The sequence below is a fragment of the Equus przewalskii genome, chromosome 10 (assembly GCF_037783145.1).
Source record: "Equus przewalskii isolate Varuska chromosome 10, EquPr2, whole genome shotgun sequence".
Lineage (NCBI taxonomy): Eukaryota > Metazoa > Chordata > Mammalia > Perissodactyla > Equidae > Equus > Equus przewalskii.
The window spans coordinates 46,286,027-46,307,553 of record NC_091840.1 but is presented as its reverse complement, the minus strand read 5'-3'; the positions used below and the strand labels follow the sequence as shown (position 1 = coordinate 46,307,553).

General features: G+C 50.0%; 1 protein-coding gene across 50 annotated transcripts in view; it reads right to left on the bottom strand.

Annotated features, from left to right (window-relative positions):
* RAP1GAP2 (RAP1 GTPase activating protein 2) overlaps nt 1–21,527 on the bottom strand; it is a 211,596-nt gene that overhangs the window by 20,392 nt on the left and 169,677 nt on the right. For all 50 annotated transcript variants that reach the window (XR_011523587.1, XR_011523596.1, XR_011523590.1 and 47 more), the window contains 9 exons: nt 20,262–20,340; nt 19,423–19,476; nt 16,806–16,889; nt 11,844–11,944; nt 9,458–9,587; nt 7,099–7,254; nt 1,873–1,944; nt 1,286–1,372; nt 541–675 (listed from right to left, as the gene is read on the bottom strand). Coding sequence is in view for 34 of the 50 variants with exons in the window: in XM_070562956.1 (XP_070419057.1) it covers nt 541–675; nt 1,286–1,372; nt 1,873–1,944; nt 7,099–7,254; nt 9,458–9,587; nt 11,844–11,944; nt 16,806–16,889; nt 19,423–19,476; nt 20,262–20,340 (898 nt within the window). In the remaining 16 variants the exon portion in view is untranslated. The remainder of the gene's footprint in view (nt 1–540; nt 676–1,285; nt 1,373–1,872; nt 1,945–7,098; nt 7,255–9,457; nt 9,588–11,843; nt 11,945–16,805; nt 16,890–19,422; nt 19,477–20,261; nt 20,341–21,527) is intronic.

Here is a 21,527-nt window from a genome sequence, read left to right as displayed (position 1 = left end):
GCAGCTTGTTCTCGTTAGAAAGTTCTTCCCTTTGCAAAGTCCACTGGGACTTGCCTGTAACTCCATCCCACCAGCCCTGGCCAGGTCCTCCAATGCTCTGCCAGCTGGGAAGAATCCTTGCAGTACCCCACACTGGCTGCTGAAGACCCCAAAGGCTTGTGTCCTTGCTCCTGCCGTCCTGCCCTGGACTCCCCGACCACAGAAGGAGGCAGATGGAAGCAGTCATGTTCTTGGTTTGTACCGGCTCCTCTCCTGCTGCTAACTCCTTCTCTGCCCCTGCATATCAGACTCCCAGTTCAGGAGGAGATGACCCAGATCAAGGAAGGACATGGCGGACGCTGCAGACACCGTTGGCTGCTCCGACCACTCACACTGCCTGATGCCTCTTCCCTCTGCAAACACTGCGATGCCCCTGCTGGTCCTGCCACCTCTGGCTGGCATTTGGGCTCTGGGGTCAGGAGCATGCAGACCTTGCACCTCGTCCCGTTTGTCCCACCCGCTCCCTGCCACAGCAATCCCCAGCCACTCTTGTGCCTGTACCTTAAAAGATTCCAGGAATCCCCCATGGCCCCCATTCTCAAACTTGTCCTCTTCTGGGCCCAGTCCCAGCATGGCCTGTGTGTGGGCATGGAGCTCATCGTGAAGGTTGTCCAGGAGGGCAGCCCTCGTCCGGTCCTGGAAGGGAGAGGGTGAGGGTTGTGGAGCTAGCACTGAGGGCAGAGGCGTGCCCTCTCCCTGGGGGCTCCAGACACCTGGCCTGAGGGCTGCTATTCTGGCCAGCTGTATCTCGGCGACAGTGTAGACCTAAGGACAGGCTAGGCTCCAGGCTCACAAAGGCTGCAGTCAACACTACAGCCCCATTCCCGGCCCTCTGCTCTCTCCCCTCTGCCCCTTCTCCATGGGCTATCCCACAGCTCTACTGTGCAGACTCCCAGCCCAGATCTCCGCCCCAAGCTCTACATCCATGTACCCAACTGCCCACTGCTCCTCTCCATCCAGATGCTCATCCAGGGCCGTTCATACCGCCTCCAGGTGGCGCCATTCACACAGACCAGGACTAGATCTGTCAGCAACACAGCCTTTGCAGGCACCTCCAGAGCAGCAGGTCTCAACAGAACTCATCTCCCAGGGGTCCCCAGGTCAGCAAAGAACCCAAGCCAAAGGCCCAAGAGCCACCCTACAATTCCACGTCCCTCTACCCTTATATACAGGAGTATAGACCGCCCCCCCCCCCCCCCCCCACTAAGAGAGGCAGGAGGAAGACCTTCGGAAACCACGCTCTCACCTCCAGCTTCGCGAACTTGTCAGACTTGCAGCAAGCGTTCTCTGCATTGGTGAGCTTGGTGAGCAGGAACTCCCTGAACTCTGGGCCCTGGAACAGACAAGATGCCCCGGGCCTCTCTCAGTCTCAGCTGTTGCCAAAAGGGCTTCAGCCACAGTAATGGGTAGGCAGAGCAGGGGTCTGGAGAGGGCCTCTGAAAGGTCCCCTGACGTGATCATTTCTAGCCCAGAGCAAGCCCACCTGCTAAGATGCCAACGTGGAAACCAGCTTCCCTGTCCTGGGAAATGCACCCTGCACACCCACAGTGGCATTTCCAGGACTGGGCGCCATTTTTGGCCAAGGGTCCTGGGACTGGAACATGGTATAAAACCCTTCCTTTAGCAGAAAGGCAACCCCAGTGTCAAACACCCTGACAAGAAGCCCTATGCTAGGCCAGGCAGGTAGCAGGATGGAGAGGTGGAGACCCTCAAACCCTGCAAAAGGTCTTCCTAATGCTCCCAGCCCAATTCAGCCCCACTCCAACCGCGGCCACTCAGGTATGGGCACCTGAAGCCTTAGGCATGAGAGGAGCAGAAAGGAGAGTTTCTTACCTTCTGGAAAACAGGAGGGCTGGGCAGAGGTGGCCCGAAGGCAGGCACGTCTTCCCGGGCAGTGACCGAGACCTGAAACACAGCATCTCGGTGTGGGCCAGGAGCTTGGAAGAGACCCAAGCAGAGGATGACAGCATGCCACATTCTGTGCCCTGGTGCTGGGGCAGCCCCATCCTACAGCAGATCTACCCGCCTCCTCCTCCATCCCCTTGCCAGAACACAAATGAAGTGCCCCCGTGAGCCACCGCCAGCACCGCCCGAGTCACTGTTCCTAGAAGTGGGGCTGGACGGCGCAGAGCCATCTGCGTGCTCCCATCTGCATTCCTGGAGGCCAGAAGCGGGTTTGGCAAGAGGACTGGACAGGGCTGAGGAGCAGCCTGGGACCCTGATTCTAATGCAGTAAAAGTGTCCACGAGGCCTTATCTCATTACCTCACTTGACTGGGATCCTAATCCTCAGAGAAGGCACAGTGAGAATTACTAGCCCTGTTTCACTGATGAGGAAACAGATGCCCAGAGACATGGAGTGATCCCCCCAAAGGCACACCGGTGATCAGCCACAGAGAGGAACAGAGAATCCAGACCTCCCAGTCCTGCTCTGGAGTTATTTTCCCACAACACTGACTCCCACACCCAGCCATACAGCAGAATCACTTCAAGTGTTAATATCGATTGCATGGGCTCCACTGCAAACCTACTGAATCAGAAGCTCTGGGGTAGAGCCAGGAATCTGCACAGTTAAACGCTCCTGAGAGCTTTTGTGCAGTCGGTGGACTAGTGTCTGGGAGCCCTGGCCCCACACGCAGGAGCAGTCAGTCCGGGTGAGGTTTGAACTAACAGAGAACCAGGGCCAAGGATGGGAACTGGGCGTGGGGGTAACATCAAGGTGCTTGTGTAGGGGTGTCCCAGGCTCTGGGTGGGGTGTGCACCTCTGGCCAGTCTGGGTAACTGGAACCAACGGCAGGAGGAACTAACGGACTGAGAGTGCCCAGGTGTTCTGCCTGGGGGTCTTCCAGGCCCAGGAGAGGCCCACAGCTCCATCTCCCTTGTCTGCAAGGAGGTGCCCTGGTTTCACCTGCTCTCAGTCCACGAGGCTACAGACCTCTCTGGAGACTCTGCCCTCTCCCTTCCCCAGGCGGCTGCTGACGTGAGCCCAGCCCTGGCACGCCGCCAGCCACCCTGGCCTGTGAAGTAGGGCAGATGCAGAGTCTGCCAGACCGGGTGAGCAGGCAGCTCGGAGCCCGGCCAAAGAAAGGCCTTCCCAGGGTCTGCAGGGGAAGGGAACGGGAGAGGGCTGATCAATACGGCATTCTCTTCCCAAGCTCAAGGCTGTCTGCATGGCCCCAATTGCAGTACCCAGAGTCAGGAAATGGGGCATGTTTGGCTGACGTCATTTCTGGCTGATTCCAGCTGCCAAACACAGGCCCCCTCCACGACCCACTCTGCACCCGTGGCACCAGTCAAAAATTCTACCCACAGAACCAGAATCTGGGGAGGCAGTCGGGGGAAGGCCACCGAGGGGCTGCCAACTGGGACAGGGCCAGAGGCCAGACCCACCTCTCCCCTCTGCCCATCCCAATGCCCCCTCCTTCTCAGGCCTGCATTCAAGTGGTCTGTGCTGACTGGGGAAGTGGCTTCAGACATGCCCTTAAATCCAGAGTCTCCCAGCCAGACAAGCCCACTGCAGCAGCCGTGTCAGAAAGGCAGAAGACAGAACGCTTCCTGGTGACAGCCACTCATCTTCCGTCCCCAGTGTGTCCCCTCTCCTGACCCCTCTCCAGCAAAGCGCTGGGCCTTTGTTGCTCCCTCCTCCTGAGGACAGCTGGGTTGCCAGGCTGAAAGCAGAAGCTGCCTGAACACAACCCCACCTTCCTGTTTTCTAAATCCAGTGAGGGCCTCTCGGCAGGGCGGGGCAAAGCTGAGGAGAGGGGCAGCAGGTGACTCTTGAAGAGAAGCTTCAGGGCTGGAAAGCGGAAGGAGGCTGGGGCGTGTGAGTAATAAGCATGCACCAGGAGGTGGGGAAGCTCGAGGACTCCAGCCTTGACACGATCCCCACGTCTGTCCAAGTGGAGGCCTTAGAGGACGGCAGAGGTTCCTCAAGCCACAGATCAGCAGTGAGCGGAAGGGGGCCCCCAGACAGGAGTCTGCCCCAGTGGGCTGCTTCACATAGATTCCTAGACCTTTGTGGGACTTTGGGCGGCAGGGTGACCTCAGACAGGGAGAGGACGGACTTCTGGGGATGGCTCAGCTGGAATTTCCTTCCAATCTGGCAGGATGGGGACAAAATCCATGTCTAAAAAATAATCCGATGTAATGTTTCATGCACCACCGAGTTTCAGAGCCAAGTTTCCACCTGCTCCGACTGCTCAGTGATGAAGACCACAGGCAGACCTGGATGGGGCTCCACTCCACTGCTGCCAGGCCCTGTGGCCTCAGGCCTTAAGCGACTTCAGCTCTCAGCCTCAATTTCCTCCCTGTAAAATAGGGCTAAGGAGAGGCCCTGCCCAACCAGGCGCTTGTGAGGATTCGAAAAGACTATGCTTCTGAGGGTGCAACTCAGTGCCCGGTATGCAGCAAGCACCCAGGAAGGGGTAACCATTGTCCCCCAGTGCTTTTCTTTTCTAACTTTCCCTGCTGACCTGCACCTAAATAAAGGACACCTGAAATACTGCAGAGTTCCCCCAACCCAAGTCCTAATCCAACACACACACGCACACTCCTCCTTCTCAACTACCCCCCCTTCCCCTCCCGCAGCATGTCAGGGCTAGAAGGACCTTGGAGGTTGTCTAGTCCAACTTCCTCATTTCACACAGATGGAAACAGAGGCCCAGAGAGGGAAGGAACTGGCCCAAGGTCACACAGCAGTCAGAGGTAGGGCCAGGACAGAATCCCACGCTCCCGAGCCTCTCAGTCTGGGGCTTTGCCTGCACATTCTCACACTGTCCTCCCCTTCCTCTTCCTCTTCTTCCCTGTTGTTCCTCCTCCCCAGTGGAGGCCTCCTAAGGAAATCTCACCCTCCTTTGCCATGGGCCCTAAGCCTGCAGGGGTCAGCTAAGGTCCCATGTCACCCTAGACCCTTTGAGGGATCTAACAAGGTCCTCCTCAGTCTGCTTGTCACCTGGGGTGCTTCTGGGGGTGTGGATGGACAGAGTTTTGGAAGGCTGGTCTCCCTCCCTGCCCTCTGCACTCCCCAGCCCCCATTCACAGGTCTTGCCTTCTGGCCTTAATGTTTGCCTGTCAGGTGGAGCACAAGGTCCCACAGCCCGGGGACAACCTGGCGCTTCCTGTGGGTCCTGCTTCGCACGTTCTCTCCACCCTCCCTGAGGACAGTGCTTCTCCCTGGACCACAGACTGAGGCTCGGAAGACTTTGTCAAGACTTCTGACATCAAAGCTGGAGGTGAGATGGTGCTTTTTCGGATCTCTGATTTTTCTCTGCATTTTCCCACTCTGCTGAGCTCGTGGGAAAGTGGAGAAGCAGTTAGCTGAGCTCCATTTCCTATCAGGGACTAAAAGCAAATACTAAACATCCACAGGAGGCCCCATTCTGCCAGCAGAGGCCTAGCAGACAAGCCACACGTACATACATGACTGCCTGGCAGGGTCTGGGAGACGCTCCCATCACACAGCTTTACTTTGGGGATCCTAGCCCTCTGCCTCCGCTGGCTGTTAAAAGAGCCAGTCGGTGGTTCGAGCGGCCCATCCACTGAACAGCACTCACTGGCTTTTCTGTCCCTTCCGTGAAGGCTGGTTCTGCATGTCACTTTCACTTTCACATGCCCCACCCCTAGTGTGGCGCCCAGCACACAGTAGGCACTGAACCAATAAACTTGCTCCCATCAATAAATCAAGCAGCTGCTTGAAGTGAATACCCATTTCAGTCAAAACAGGTAATCCCGTAGCATTCAAGGAAATGCCCAAACCATGGCTTCTCCAACTTTTCAGCTAAAACTGCTCAATGACAGAAGAGTATGAACACAGGCATGTAAAGAATCAGCTCTCCTCAACAGAAGAGAGCTGTGTTTTGTTTGTTTGTTGAAATCTCATATTTGGTTTTAAAGTCGATATGAATTTCGCATTTAATATATCTGGATTTCTACTGATGTAATAATGATCTAACATCATTTCTTTTCCCAAAATCTTTGAGCAAAATTGATACGTCACGAAGATGGCCATGAAATGCTATGGCTTTGTGCACCCCAGGAGCCAACCGGCACCGGCCTAAGTCATTCTACAGGAAACACTTTCAGGCCTCCTGGTCGCCCATGAGCAATGACAGGCTCCTTTGCCTTCTCCCTGACAGCAGTGCTTCCCAACACTGTGGGGAGCAGGGATACCTCAGAAAATGTGAGCTATGGCCTCTCTCCCCAGAAAATGCAAAGCAGCACATAAACTCAACATTTTGCATATATCTGCAGGGGGTTCAAAGACTAACATCCACCTTAAAAACCCTCAGTCTGTCTCCCTTGGGTCCCATGCCCCAACACCACTGTGATACAGAGAAACTGCTGCCCAAGAGCTTGGGATCGTTTCTCACAGAGAAGAGAAAGGGATGGTTAGCGACACGGCCATCGGAAGCAGGCACAGTGAGGGCGGCAAGAGGCTCCTCTGCATTCGTGAGGATGGGGAGCCCACTGGAAAGACCACCTATGGATCAGGAGGCTCAGACTCAGGTGCTTGCAACCCCGCCTCCCAGGGAGTCTTCAAATTAAGGTTGAGCATTTACTCCAGAACAGCTAAACCAGAGGGGCCCGCCCAGTGGCCAGCGTGGACCAGGCCCCTGAGGTTCTCCTCCCTTCTCACCAGAAACATTTCACCTTTTTCTTTCTTTCTTTGTTACCACCTTCCTTCCTCTCTTTTCCTGTCAATCTCCTCTTCCTCTTTTTTTCTCTCCTCTGGCTCTGCCTTACTCTAGAGTTGAGCAAATGGCATTACCAGACTCCAGATAGGAAAACCGGGGCTTGTCAACACTTGAGTTAGATGCTGTCGAGACCAGAAGCAGCCAGATGGATGAGATGAGCTCAGAAGGAGCCCTCCACCAAGAGTCTAGCTCCCAAATCCCAGAAACCCGAGAATTCGGAGAAAATCAATCACACCAAAGGTAGGAGTGCCATTTTGGAGAATGACCTGAGGAGCCATTGAGAACCAGTGTTCCTCAATATCGCTGAATCCATCAAGTGGGGTGAGGGGCAGGGCCCACTGCTTCCTCCAATGAGACGTTCTCCTTACCTTGTAGGATGGGGTCTCTGTGCCTGCGTTCTCAGCCTGCACAACAATATAGGCATGTAAGAAGTTGGAGGCAATCATATCTGGGACAAATGGTGTATTTTCTTCTTGGAAGATGATGGCCACAATGTCATTCCCAATGTGTCTCTTTCTCTGGAGCTAAACAAAAAGTGTTCCATTGTTATAAGCCAGTTAGGAACATCCTGAAAGCAAAATAGGTCTATACAGGAAATCCTCATTATTCTATCTTTATACATAAACCCTGGCACTCTGAGACCTAGCTCGCTAGGGAGTTTCTCTTGCAATCTTTAGAAGCCATCAAAAAGAAAAAAAATGGAGAAGATGCTGAAATGGTTAGGCAGAGACAAGCAAGCATCTTACTGAGCTCAACAGTGCAGAGCCCTGACTCAGGACTCAAGGAGAACAGTTAACAGGTGAGGGCTGGGTTTTGCCCTGGTAGAGCCTGTAATTGATCCAGGAGAGACGCAAACACAGGTAAAGCCACCTGAGAACACTAACAAAGCCACTAGCCAGCAAGTGCTAAATCAGCTGCTGCAGACAAAGTGCCTGACTCTAGGGGCCAAGAAGAGGGCAAAACCAAAGGCCTGATGGCAATCTGAGAAGGCTTCCTGGAAGAGGAGATGGGGGCAGGCACTTGATGGAAATGTGGAAGAGCAGGGATGAGGGGGTGGATCATTCTATACCAGAGGGGAGAAGAGCCACGCTTAGAGAAACAAGGGGCACCTGGCTTGGCAGAGGTCACAGGGGAGAGAGAGACCTAACTCCGATTCAGTATCCCAAACTGTGCCAGGGGCTCACAGGCAACCTCAATCACCAAGCACCTACTGTTTGTCAGGACCTGTGCTGGGCTGTTCACGTGCCTGACTTCAAATGTTAAGACTCCCCCCATACCAAGTCCTGGCTAGATGCTTATCTACACATTTGTTCCTTTATTAAGCACCTACTGCATGCACACCCTATATTTCACATGAGTTTCTCAATTACTGAGCCACCTGCTATATACTGAGCCACGAGCTGAGCACTTTCACACAGATTGCCTCATTCCACACACATCATCCCATTTCTTGGGAAAATAAAATTAATATTTATTCATTCCTGGCTGTGAGCCAAGCTCTGTATCCCTCCCACTGAACATCCGTGAGACGAAAAGAGAGCCAGGCAGAGAAGAACCCTCAGCCTCGGGCTGGTGCAGCGAGTGAGGGCAGCCGTGACAGAACAGAGATGGAAGGTGAAACGCTGAGAGAAAACCTACTTTGGATACAAAAGGAATCCTGCTCCCATTTGTTTCTAGAACATTCAGTAGTGATTTTAGAGCCAAATCACAGTCTCATTTGCCAATTTCCTTTTTCCCTAAGAAGCCAGGCACGATGTTTACAACTTCACATCTGTGCTGCCTCCCCAGTTCCCTGCACAGAATTGAACGGTCAGGGTCTGGTGGATGGTCCACCTTCCTTTCTTATTTTCCTGGAGACGGTGGGACAGGGCAAAGGGTGCAGTAGCCAGGACCAGCTGCTGGCTTCAGGGGTCCATGAGAAAAAAAGCCGGGCCCTCCCTGGGGACACGCAGCTGTCAGAGGCAGCAAATGAGAGAGAGGGCAAGAAAACACTGGAAGCAGAGGCCTCAACCAGGGCTCCCTGGCTGAGGCAAAGGCTGAATTTCTGCCCACAGCAGGTGTGCTGAGAGATGAGGCTGAGAGCAGCAGAGCTGGGAGGGGGAGGGACCGTCTCAGGCAATAACCAGCTGCACATCACCGGGGCGGGAAGGCAGCCAAAAGCACAGTGGCCTGGACAGTGACCAGCTGTTAGGTAGCAAGCCTGCCACAAGCCAGGCATGGTACTGAGCCCTACATTCAGAACCTTATGTAATCCCCACGATGACTCTGTGATGCACGTGGTGTTATCCCCATTCTACGGGTGAGGAAAATGAGGCCACAAGGTTACCCGGCTTGCCCGGAGTCACATATCCCTAAGCGGCAGAGCTGGCTTCAAGCTGCCATCTGCAGACCCTGTCAGGTACTCTTCACCATCACCCTCCATGATCAAAGCACCCGGGCTCTGCCCCTAATCTGGGAAACAGTCTTTTCACCGTGCAGAGCTGCTGTCTCCCCATTGGTCAAAGCGGAATAACCACGAGCCCTGTCCTGCCTCCTGCACAGGGCTGCTGACCGTGGCCTTGGTGAGATAACACAGCAGAACAGCTTTGATGAGGACGCAGCGGAACAGTCTGGCCTCTTGATTATGAAAATGGGGAGGGGGGCCACAGTCGCTCGGGCAGACCAGCCCAGAAGCAGGCCTTCACCTCACACGCCCTGGGCTCCCACAGCCCTCCCGAACCAGCTTACCTGCTGGGCGTCTCCCTCGGTAAACGGCAGCTTCGTGGAGACGTGAAACATGATCTCCCTGTCCCGGAATATCGTGTACACTGATTCCACCCCCGTCTGTCCGTGGGTCACATCCAGGCCTCCTCGGAAACTGTCAGTGAAACAGGGCAGGTGCCGGGGAGAGAGAGTGAGGGGAAGTGGGCAACTTGGGGCGACCTCCCCAAAGGATATGGGAGCAGGAGAATGAAGGAGAAGACGTGTGAGAGTTGAGGCAGAGAGGTTATGAAGCGTGAAATACAGGTAGGTGGGCTCTTCTGAGCAGACAAGCCCTGGCGTTCCAACCATAAATCCATTATTTAAAAGCCAAGGCAGAGTGCTTAAAATTCCACGCACTCCACTTCAGCGGCCCAGGTTCACAGGTTTGGATCCCAGGTACAGACCTACTCCACTCACCAGCCACGCTGTGGAGGTGTCCCACATACAAAAAAAATAGAGGAGGATTGGCACAGATGTTAGCTCAGGGCTAATCTTCCTCAGGAAAAAAAAAAAAAAGACCAAGGCAGAACCTCCATTTCAAGCCTTGGCTGTGTTCTCTCCACACCATATGGTCTTGTGGGAAGGGAGATCGTTCATCCATAATCCCAGACAAATGTCGTCCCAGGTGCCAGTGGCCCCCAAGGCTGGGCATAAGCCTTTGCTCTCTACAAGGCCATGTCCAAGTCCTCAGCCCAGAGCCAGGGCAACCAGCCATCCTGTTGGATGGTGGTGAGCCCACGGGAGCATCTGGCGCCAGCGAGGAGAGGTGACAGATGCTTGACTTCTACTCAGCCAGTCCCTGACGTGGAGACTCAACCAAGGCAGTACCCAGCTTGGAGGTACCCAAGGAGGCCCCTTCTCTGGCCATCTCCAAACAGGCAAGAAAGAAAAGAACTAAGGACCTAGGTGGGCTTCCGGGAGCCCCTTCTTCCTTTATGGCTGCTAGCTGTGCATCATATTCTTCAGCAAAGAGAGGAAGATGCAGGTTCCTTTAATAAAATGAAATAAAATAGACCCTGGATATCGGTCCCCTCAGGCACTATAATACAAGCCAGAAAATGTGCTCAGCCGGGCACAGCAGGAAGCACACTAGGCTGGGAGTCAGGCGCTCCAGGTTCTAGACCTGCTTCTGCCACTAAGTCAGCACATGGCCACGGGCATTTCACTGCATCCCTCTCGGCCTCAGTTTCCTCTCTCTACAAAATAAAGGGACAGGAATATATGATCTCTGGGGTCCTTCCTGGTTTTAATAGATTTTATTTTGTCTATTCTAAGACACACCTTTTTTCACGTTTTAACATCTCTGAAATCAGGACACACGATGGCGTCTCAGAGTGGATGAAAGTGGTATAACAAGGACAGTAATGCCTACCAGCGCTCACTCTGCGTGTGGCACTAGCTCAAATGCTTTGCATGCATTATCTACGTTATTTCCCGACAACCTAGTGGGGGAATATTATCTTTACCTCCCTTTTCACAAGAGAAGAAACTGAGGCTTTCAGAGGTCAGTTCACTTGTTCAAAGTCATAGAGCTAATAAGTGGTGGAGATGGGAGTTTAACCCATGTGCGATTGACTCCAGACAGCAGTGATGACCTTGAAGGGAGAGGAAGACAGAGGAAGAGGGAGAAAAAAAAGGAGAAGGAAGCAGAGAAGAAAGTGACTATGGACACCTGCTACATGCCGGGCACGGAGCTGGGTGCTTCCACACAGGATAGGAGATCCTGCTAACGTGGCTGCCACAGTGGGGAATTCTGGGGGCCCAGTCATGTGCCAGCCACCAGGCATAGAACAGGCTGGCCAGGTCGGAAGGCCCTTCCCAAACGTTGCTTTTGTCAAGGAAAATCGAGGGCCAGAGTTTTCCAAGCAACAGCCCCAATTCTTTTTGTCCACTCAGAGAACCACAGACTGTTGCATAGCTTCCCGCCAGGAGGGTTATTATATTTCCACCAACTCTTAATTATCCATTGCTTTTGTGTATTGTCTAAAATAGGTCATTTCCCCCAAAACTGCACAGGGCCCTCTTTCCTGAAAGCCTGGCAGGTGAGTGATGGGGAAGATGGATTCATTTCACTCTCAGTCTGAACCAAATGGAATCAGGAAGCCAAATCCGAGGTGGAGCACTTTCATCACGCACCCGAAGGCCAACGTCAATCCCTTTCAGGTCATCTGCCATTCTGGATTATCCCCTGGACCACCATTTCCTTAGGAACGCAGGGAAGGGAGTGTGATCATCTGCTGAAAAACAATCCCAGGTTCTTCACATGTGTTTTTAACTCTCACAAGCCCTCCCTGAAGCTCAGCTGTCACCCCTTGGCCTTCCTCTAGGGCCTAGACAAAGGGGCCGGAGTGATCCCTTGGCTAAAACCCACCCTTTGAAGTCCTGCAGCATGATTGTGTCTCCCAGAAGGTCCAAGAACTCCTTGAAGGCTGGGCTCTCCTCATTATTCCCAAACAGCTCCTCCTCCAGGGTCTGAAAGAGAAACAGGAACAGGGGCAGGAATTAGGAAGAGCCTTCCTGGTGCCAAGGGAAGCAACGTGGTTGTCCAGATCCCTGGTCCCTTTCTTCCTTTCTCCCCAGACCCAACACATTCACCACCCAGTGGCTCTGTCCTCAACTGGAGGAAGGACCCACAGAGGCTCACTCAACAGAGCTGGGTTTTCAGGGCTGGTTAATAAGGACTTTCTATCTGGACAAAGGCTGCTGGTCAGTACAAAAATCAAAGCTGGAGCAAAGAGTTCTTACACTTGCTACCAAAAACACAATCTATAAATGAAAAGTCAATAGTTGGACTTTTGACAAAGGACTTGTATCTAGAATATATAAAGAACTCTCAAAACTCAATAGTAAACAAAACCACAATGAGATATCACTTTACACCCACTGGGATGGCTACAATCAAAATGAAACACAAGAAGTATGGGTGAGGATGTGGAAAATCAGAACCTTCATATACTGCTGGTGGGAATGTAAAATGGTGCTGTCTCTTTGGAAAACAGTCTGGTAATTCATCAAAAGGCTAAGCACAGAGGTGCCATATGACCCAGCAATTCCACTCCTAATAATATACCCAAGAGAAACCAAAACATAAGTCTACGCAAAACTGTACACGAATATTGATAGCAGCATTATTCATAATAACCCAAAAATGTCAACAACCAAAAGTCCATCAACTGACAAAGAGATAAACAGAATGTGGCGTGTCCATACAATGGAATGTAATTCCACCATGAAAAGGAATGAAGTGCTGATTCATGCTACAACATGGACAAAACTTGAAAACATTATGCTATGTGAATGAAGCCAGACACAAAGGACCATATAGTATGATTTATATGAAATGTCCAGAATGGGCAAATCCATAGAGACAGAAAGATTTGTGGTTGACAGGAGCTAGAGAGAATGGTGATGGGGAGTGAGCTAATGGGTATGGAGTTTCTTTTGGGCATGATGAAAATTTTCTGGCGTTAGATAGAGATGATAGTTGCACAACTCTCTGAATGTACCACAAGCCAGTGAATTGTATACTTTATTGAGATATAATTCACATACCACTGTGAACTGTATGGTATCTGAGTTATACCTCAATAAAATTGGTAGAAAAAATGTTTACACTTAATAATAAAAAAAAAAGATCCAATTAGAAAATGGTCAAAAGACATGAACAGTCATTTCACCAAAGAAAATATACAGATGGCAAGTAAGCACCTGAAAAGATGTTCAACATCATTAAGCATTAGAGAAACGCAAACTGAAACCAGAATGAAGTATTACCACACATCTATCAGAATGACTAAAACAAAAAATAGTAACACCACAAAAGGCTGGCAAGGATGCAGAGAAAACAGATCTCTCATACACATTGCTGGTAGGAATGTAAAATGGGACAATCACCCCAGAAAACAGTTTGGCAGCTTCTTATAAAACTAAACATGTAATTACCATATAACCCAGCAACTGTGCTCCTAAGCAATTATCCCAGAGAAACGAAAACCTATGATCACTCAAAAACGTGTATACAAATGTTCATAGCAGCGTTATTCATAATAGCCAAAAACTGGAAACCACCCAGATGTCCCCCAATGGGTGATTGGTTAAACAGAGCAGGGTACATCCATACCATAGAATACTACTCACCAACACAAAGGAGACAACCATGGATATGCTCAAAGAACTTGCGTGAATCTCGCTGAGTGGAAAAAACCCAGCCCCCAAAGGTTATATACTGTATGATTCCATTTATACAACGTTTTTGAAATGACAAAGTTTTAGAAATTGTAGAACAGATTAGTGGTTGCCAGGGATTTGGGGACTGGAGTGGAAGGGAGCATGGAGGCAAGAGAGAGGCGGGCATGGTTATGAAAGGGCAACACAGCGATCCTTGTGGTGGTGGGGTTCTTCTGGATCTTAACTTTGGAACCTACACACATGATATAATTATATACAACGAAATACACCCCCCTAAAAACCGAGCACATGTAAAATGGGTAAATCTGACTAAGATCTGTGGATTGTATCAGTATCAGTAGCCTGGCTAGGATATTGTGTTCTACTTTTATAAGACATGACCTTTGAGGGAAACTGGGTAAAGGGTACACAAGATCTCTCTGTATTTTTTCTTACAACTTTGTATAAATCTACAAATATCTAAAAATAAAAAGTTAACTAACTTAAAAAAATAGAAAGCAAAGCTGAAAACAGTTGCAAGCTCTGCAACTGTGACAGGCTTGCAACACTGAGTGGTCCTCCCTGAGCAGTAGGCTCTGCCCACAGTGACAGGATCTGCAAACAGTTGAAGGCTCTGCAAACACCCACAGACAGCAACAAAACTGCAGACGACACAAAGACACTCCAGTCTGCGCACACTTCATGGGGAAAGTCTTCCATAAGTGATTCTTTAACACCTCCTTAACGCCTCCTTTACAACAAAAAAGAGCAGACCTCAGGTTCTATGTCTTCAAGAGGCAACAGAATCTAGCTAGATTTCAGTAACTTTGTTCTTTATAGTATTTCTTTTTAGAATTACCTTCATTTCACGTAAGTGATACTGATTTTCCAATTAGAGTAGTGACATAAAATTTCCTTTAAAAATGCTTTTAAGGTGAAAAAAACTTTTTAAAGAAAACATTAAGTAGTTAATAGGAAAGGTGTGATTAAAAAGTGTAATGGTGGCATACAGTGGAGCGAATAACAGGATCTTAGTTGTGGTTTGTGCATGTCTGAAGTTTGGGAAACACTGCTCGCTAACGGGGGTCTGCAAACTGTGGGCCAAGTCTGGCCTGCTGCTTGTTTTTATAAATAAAGTTTTATTGGAATACAGCCAGGCCAATTCATTTAGTATTGTCTACAGCTGCTTTTGCACTACAAAGGCAGGGTCAGCGCCTGCAACAGAGACAGTATGGTCTGTGAAGTCTAAAATATTTATTATCTGGCCCTTTACAGAAAATGTTTGCTGAACCCTGAGTATAGCACAGCAGGAAGGCATTGCAACTCTAGTCCACACACCGTTTGCCCCAGGTCATGAGGCCAGAGTGTCAGGGAACAGCTGCTTCCAGGCAACACACATCTTCTACTGGGAAAACAATCCAACTCATGCTCTGGGGTGTGCACCTCTCTCCAGGATTTACACCCAGCCTGGTATTAGCATCGTCTTATTTTTATACTGGCCTTGAGCTTGACCATGGACTCAGGGAGGGGGTCTTAGTCATCCCTGTATCCCCCACAGTGCTTAGCACAGTGCCTGACAAAGAGAGGAGTAAGGTGGGGCTTATTTATATCCGAAGACCAGCACAGGGCTTTCATGCAACAAATGTTCATATTAATTGCCCCCTTGGATACAGGTTTGCAAAACAACAATCTGCCGAGTTTTTTAAAAAAAGACTTTTATCTCGCCACACGCCCCCACCTCGCCTCGCAGCATCAGGTACATAAACAACACTCAGACTCCTTCTCAGAGGTAGATGGTTCACGTTCAATAATTATAACTTTGCTGGAACATGGGATTGTAATCACCTTATGAGATCTGCTTTGGTAAATTTCACAAGCAAAGGACTTTAATTGGGGGGTTATATTAGCAGAGCTGTACAAAATAAAAATGCAATATGTGAAAATAATTAGAGCGGCTACCTGAATAACCTCCCTGAAATTATAAGATTCATCTGTGTGGGTCTGTCAGCTCCTAAACTCTTCACTGTGTTTAAGTCTGTCTAAGTGAACACATGTCTCTGTGGGCTATTATCTTCAGACGAGGAAGTCAGCTATTAACTAGCCAAGAAAGACACTGTCAAGCAAAAAAAAACACAGATAATGTTGGAAGATGCGACCTACCATTAGCAGAGTCAAACTTTTAGTCATTAATTCACATAACAAAAAATTATGAGTGTATTTATGTAAAGTCACCATGCTAGGCTCTTAGATGATGCAAAGATGAAATGGGTGTGGACCCTTCTTTCAAACAACCCACGCGAGGAAACCGTGCGTTCAGCAGACCACTACTCAGGATGTTCATAAATGTTCACGGTAGGAGATACGGGAAGTTTGTGGTCAGACAAGTATGGGACATACTGAGTTCAACAAAGTCATAAAGAGTTCTTTACATTGGGGTTCCTTAGAGCCTTTAAAATGTTCCACAACTGACCTCCAACCAAGTCATTTGCTCACAGAGTACCTCATCAGTCTAGCGTCTCTCAGGACACACTTTGAGAAACATTATTCTAGTCAACTAACTCCAAAGCAGCATGTGCCACAAGAAACAGAAGAGGGTGAGCAGTGGTGTACTGATTAATTTTTAACAACCGGCTCTCCTAAGAGAGAAAACAGAAGCTCCGGGGTTTGCTGATTTCCGTGCCGTAAACACTTCCACCGTGGCTGATTTCAAGCTACCAACATGATGTCACTGAACTCAGAGCTGGGAAGAGATGCACACAAGTGGCTCCGGCACTCTACTGAAGTTTGGGGAGAAAAAGCTAAGTCCAAGCTGGGAGAATGGTGGGCAAGGAGAAAGCAGCTTGTGCTGATCCATTCCCTTCACCCAGTCTGATTTTTCTTCTGACCAACAGCCCAGAATTAAATATAAGGTAAGGTAGCCAGGAAGAATTAGAATTTACTGTATGAAAAACTACATTACCATTTAAAGAATTTGCAGGCTTTTTTGAGGAGTAGTCCTCCTTGAAGATTCTGCCTCCTCTAGTCTAATTTATATTTGAAATGTGATTGTTGTATTCAGAAAATGTAAGAGCCTAGTGCAGGGCTCCTGTGCTTGGGGGAGGGGAAAAGAGAGGCCCCAGTGAGAAACCACAGGATCTAGTGACCAGTAGGGATCTGTGGTGCTTACCTGCCTGGCTTTTTGATAAATGACCCCAAATTTGAATGTGTTGTTGACATCATGCTCATCGTAGGACACAATCATTTGGGAGGCCTGGAAAATGTGGGGAGAAAAAAAATCAGATGGTTTATTAACCTGGAGGTAAGGAAGGAAGCAAATTTTGGTGGAGGACATGTCCCCCTGATATGCAACATCCACACACGTCGAGGAAGAGAAAGGGTGAGGTCAGAAGCAGATGGTCAGGATGCAACTCCAAAGGTCTCAGCTGGTTCCCAGCACCACTCAGCTTCCCCCAGCAGTGGGCAAACCTCTGGATTACCATTCCAATCCCATCTGGATATGCCAGCCAAGGCGCAGGCACAGAGGGAGTCCAGCAGGACTCAGGGAATTAACTGTACCCCAGTGTTTTATCTGTGGTGTAAAAAGTGAAGCCAGGACCCCAAAACTGGTCAGTGAGGATGACGCCAGCTCTTATTCCACCCCTAATCAGCAGTACAATTTTGAGCAAGGCACTGCCCCTGCCCAGACTTCACTCCCCCTCATCCACAAAGTAAGAGGTCTACAAGGCGGACACACCCTAATACAATATGCAAAGAAAAAAAACCCTGAGTACTGCTTCTGCCTAATTTTCTATTGTTCTTCAAAAAGTTGGTGTCTGGGGATCAGAAACACTAAACTCTAATTTTGAATCTTCTGCTTTTACCTGTGTAGCTTTGAGTGAGCCACTTAACCTCTCTGGGCCTCAGTTTCCTCATCTGTTAAATGGAGATGTGTGGTTGTGAAGATTCAGCGAGACCAGGCACATAAAGTGCTGAGCACAGAGCAGCTATCATCATCATCATCTATGGAACCCTCCAGAAAGATCAGAGCTGAACCAGCTTGTTAGAGAAGATTTGGGTGCTAGTGGGATGTTCTCTGCAATAAAAAGGAGGCACTCCAGGCACACTTCCTTTTATGCAACAGGAAGAGCAAACCAAGCACGACCTGCTGACGGGACCATGTGGCCCGTGTTAGGTTGTCACCCACCATACAGCTCTGTGAGGCTGTCAGCCACCTGAGGGAATGGACGCTTCTCAGCTCCCCCTGGAAGAGCGTGGCTACCTGCCCCAGAGGGAACCCCCCACTCCCACCCAGGATGAGTCAAAGGCACGGCAGCTGTCCCACCAGGGAAGAGGCACCTGGCCACGGAGACCTTCCAAGGAAACTTCTAAACTCTGCGAATTTTAAAAATACACACAAACACACAACTCGGCCAGATGAACATCCCAGCCGGACTAAGCAGTGTTTCAAAAACAGAAAACATGAAAATACAGCTGCTCTTCCATTATTACCAAAGTCGGAGGCTTTCCAAGTTATAGAGAGAATTATGCAAATGAGCATCAGTGGGTTCTCTCAGTGGATGTGATTTGACAACAAAAATTGCCAAATTTGCGGTTAAGTTAGGCCCTTATGATGGGGTTTTAATGTCTGGTTAAACCTCACTAATTCAGCTTTAATGGTAAAGGAGGGGCAGTCTGAATGACAAGAAATGTTCAGTGCAAGGCAGCATATTACTGCTAAGCGCGTACAGATGCTCAGAGGGCTAAAAAGACACGTCTGAGAGGACTCCAGCACATTCTCTGTGCAGGAAAGGACACTGCCATTAGCTCAGCCACTGTGTAGGGATAAATAGAGAGCCGTGCCCAGTCACGAACATTTAAGGCGTTTGTTCCGGGGGTTCTGGATGTCGAGCCAGGACAGGGCCTCTCTTCCCCACCAAACATTTCACCTCACAGTTCCTGGTTGTCAGAATCGGGACTCAGGGAACGGACCAAACCAGCCCCAGCAAGCCTCAGCTGCCACAGTGTTGGCCCACAGTGGAAGAGAAGCACAGCTCTGCCTTCCATCTTCTCTCCAGACCGTGCTGGCTTAGAAAGAAGCAGCCGGTGCACTGGGCCTCTTCCTGTGACCAATTTAAAGCAACTCACTGTCCACAGGTGATTCAAGTCCTGTCACGTTGCTGTAGTCCTTGAGTGGGCTTGTTGGTTTGTTTTGTTATTAATGCTCCTTTGCCCACCCACACCCCCACATCAGAACTGGGGTCAAGATCAGTCCAGTCCTAAGGAAACCAATAACAGAGAAATAGCCAGTTTATTAACTAGGGCCAGGGAGGGGCTTGTAAGGCCTCGGAGCTGTGGTAACATTGGCTATGGGGAGCCACTCCAAAGGCTAGGAGTGGCCTTTTATTTCTTAGTGGGGTTCTGCCTTGTGCCCCCCTCACCCCTCCACGATGGCTGACCAGATGTGCATCTGCCCCCCAGCTGGAAGTACTCCCCACTCCAGCACTGGCCTCCGGGAGGTGAGACCGGAGTGAGGCGGGGAAGCGGCAACACTGCCACAGCTTTGCTGCCTCCACAGCAGCTGGGGATCAATTCATGGGGGCCAGAGCCTCAGGCACGGCCAAGGATGGGTTCTCAGTGGACCGGGTAATGAAGGGGTAGGCAGGGAGAGGGGCACATACGGAGCTTTATCACAGACACTCCACGAAACCCCACCAAGATGCAGAGAACTTTCCACAGAGCCACAGGTGTGCAAATTCGTGCCAAGCTGCAGAGCCATGGGTAAGGGGAGGAATGAAGGTCCTCACCTTGGGGTACAGGACAGGGTTGAATTTCAGCCCCACTGCGTCGTCACAGAAAGCCTAAGCAGGAAGAGAGATGCACACAGTTCAGGGGCCATGTCCATGGCGAGCATCCGGGCTCCTCAGCCCACCAAGAGAAAGCGCATGGGATGCCAAGACCTGCAGGGTCCGGAGGCCTGGGGTCAAATCCTGGCTCTGCTACACACCAGTGTGTGGTCAGAAAAGTCAACTGACCTTCCTGGGGTTTCCTGACGAAGAGAGGCTACCAAAGTTTTCGGCCCAATTCTGTCTGGGATTCTCGCGCCCAGAATGCAGGTGCAACCAACCCAGCTGATCATCCCTCTCACCCCAGTTTGCTGCCTCAGTTGCCAGGTTCCCGGTACCCCAGAGCAGGGACATGGGTCACTCCACCAGCTGATGGCTCCTCACCTGAGGGGGTCCTCCGTCTAGATCAACAGCCTGGCCATCCTTCAGCCCAACTCTCCTCTGCTGTGAAGTCTCCTCCGCCACCCCCTCCCCTTCCTCCTCTGAAGTCCCACTCTCCATATCCAGCCCTGCCTTTCCATTTCTCTTGCCTCCTGAACTAGCTGTGAACTTGGGGGCAGACACTATGGATTATCCTGAGCAGCCTCAGCAGCCAGGATGAGATGAGGAGGATGTGGGGAAGACAGAGGTATCTGCCAACAGCCCTCCCCCTCCCCCATCCAGGAAGCAAAGGGCCAAGGAGCACAGTGGCCTTCCCCTCCCCAAGGGCAGAGCCCACCCAGGACAACCCTGCACCCCATCCCAGAGGCCAGCCCTGGGCTAAAAGAGGAAGTCACCTTCTCTCAGGGATCAGTTTTTACCTTTGCAATCTGAGGGACGCTGGGCAACTTGCTCAGTCCAGCCAATGGAATCCGCTCATGCACTGTCTTCACTTTGGACCTGCAAACAGAGAAAAGAACGTCCATGAAAAATGGAGTCAATGGGGAAGGTGGCTGAGAACACGCCAGGCCACAAGGCAGGTACCCTTGCTTCATGTCTCCCCCGAGGTCAGGTCTGTCGCATTTCACCCAACCCACGTGTTGGGCACCACACTCAAATGGTGGGAAAATGGAATCCTACTTAGGTACCCCTTGAGAGGAGGATACAGTCATGCACTTTATCTGAGGGAATACGTTCCAAGACCCCTAGTGGGTGCCTTAAACCTCAGATAGTACCAAACCCCACATATATACTACGGTTTTTTCCTCTACATACCTACCTATGATAAAGTTTAATTTATAAATTAGGCACAGTAAGAGATTAACAATAACTAATAAAATGGAACATTTATACCAATATACTGTCATAAAAGTTACCATCGATCTTAGCAACCTCAGCATATGATTTTTTTTCTTTGCTTATTAACTCGAGAGCTTTCACCTTTTCACTTAAAGGAACCAGTTTACGGCTTCTCTTTGGCATATATGAATTGCCAGCATCGCTGCTCTTGCACTTTGGGGCCATTATTAAATAAAAGAAGGGTTACTTGAGCACAAGCACTGCAAACTGCGACACAGCAACAGTCTATCTGATAACCCAGACGGCCATTGAGTGACTAACAGGTGGGTAACGTGTACAGCGTGGATACACTGGACAAAGGGGTGATTCACACCCTGGGTGGGAGGGAGCGGGATAGTGCAAGATTTCATCACACTACTCAGAATGTCATGCTATTTAAAACTTATGGACTCTTTATTTCTGGAATTTTCCATTTAATATTTTCAGACCTCGTTAGGCTGAGGTCTAACTCTGAAACCTCTGAAAGAGAAACCACAGATAAGGGGGAACTACTTTACTTAAAGAACCTGCCTGGTAAAGCTGTCTGCAACTGAAATACAGGAAATGCAAAGAGTCATCTTCAAGTCCACCATTATGTTTTGGTTTGTTTGTGGGTTTTCTCTTTTCCCAAAGAATTGGGCACAGCTTCTGAATATATTTGGGTTCTCACATGCAATTAAACCTTTATGAAAAAAAAAAATCTAATATCTGAAGATCTGGATTTGCTCAAAATATAAATGGGATGAAAGTTGCTTTATAAAAGGATTTACCATAAGACTAAATTTAGCCTGTTCCTCTGATTCATTTAG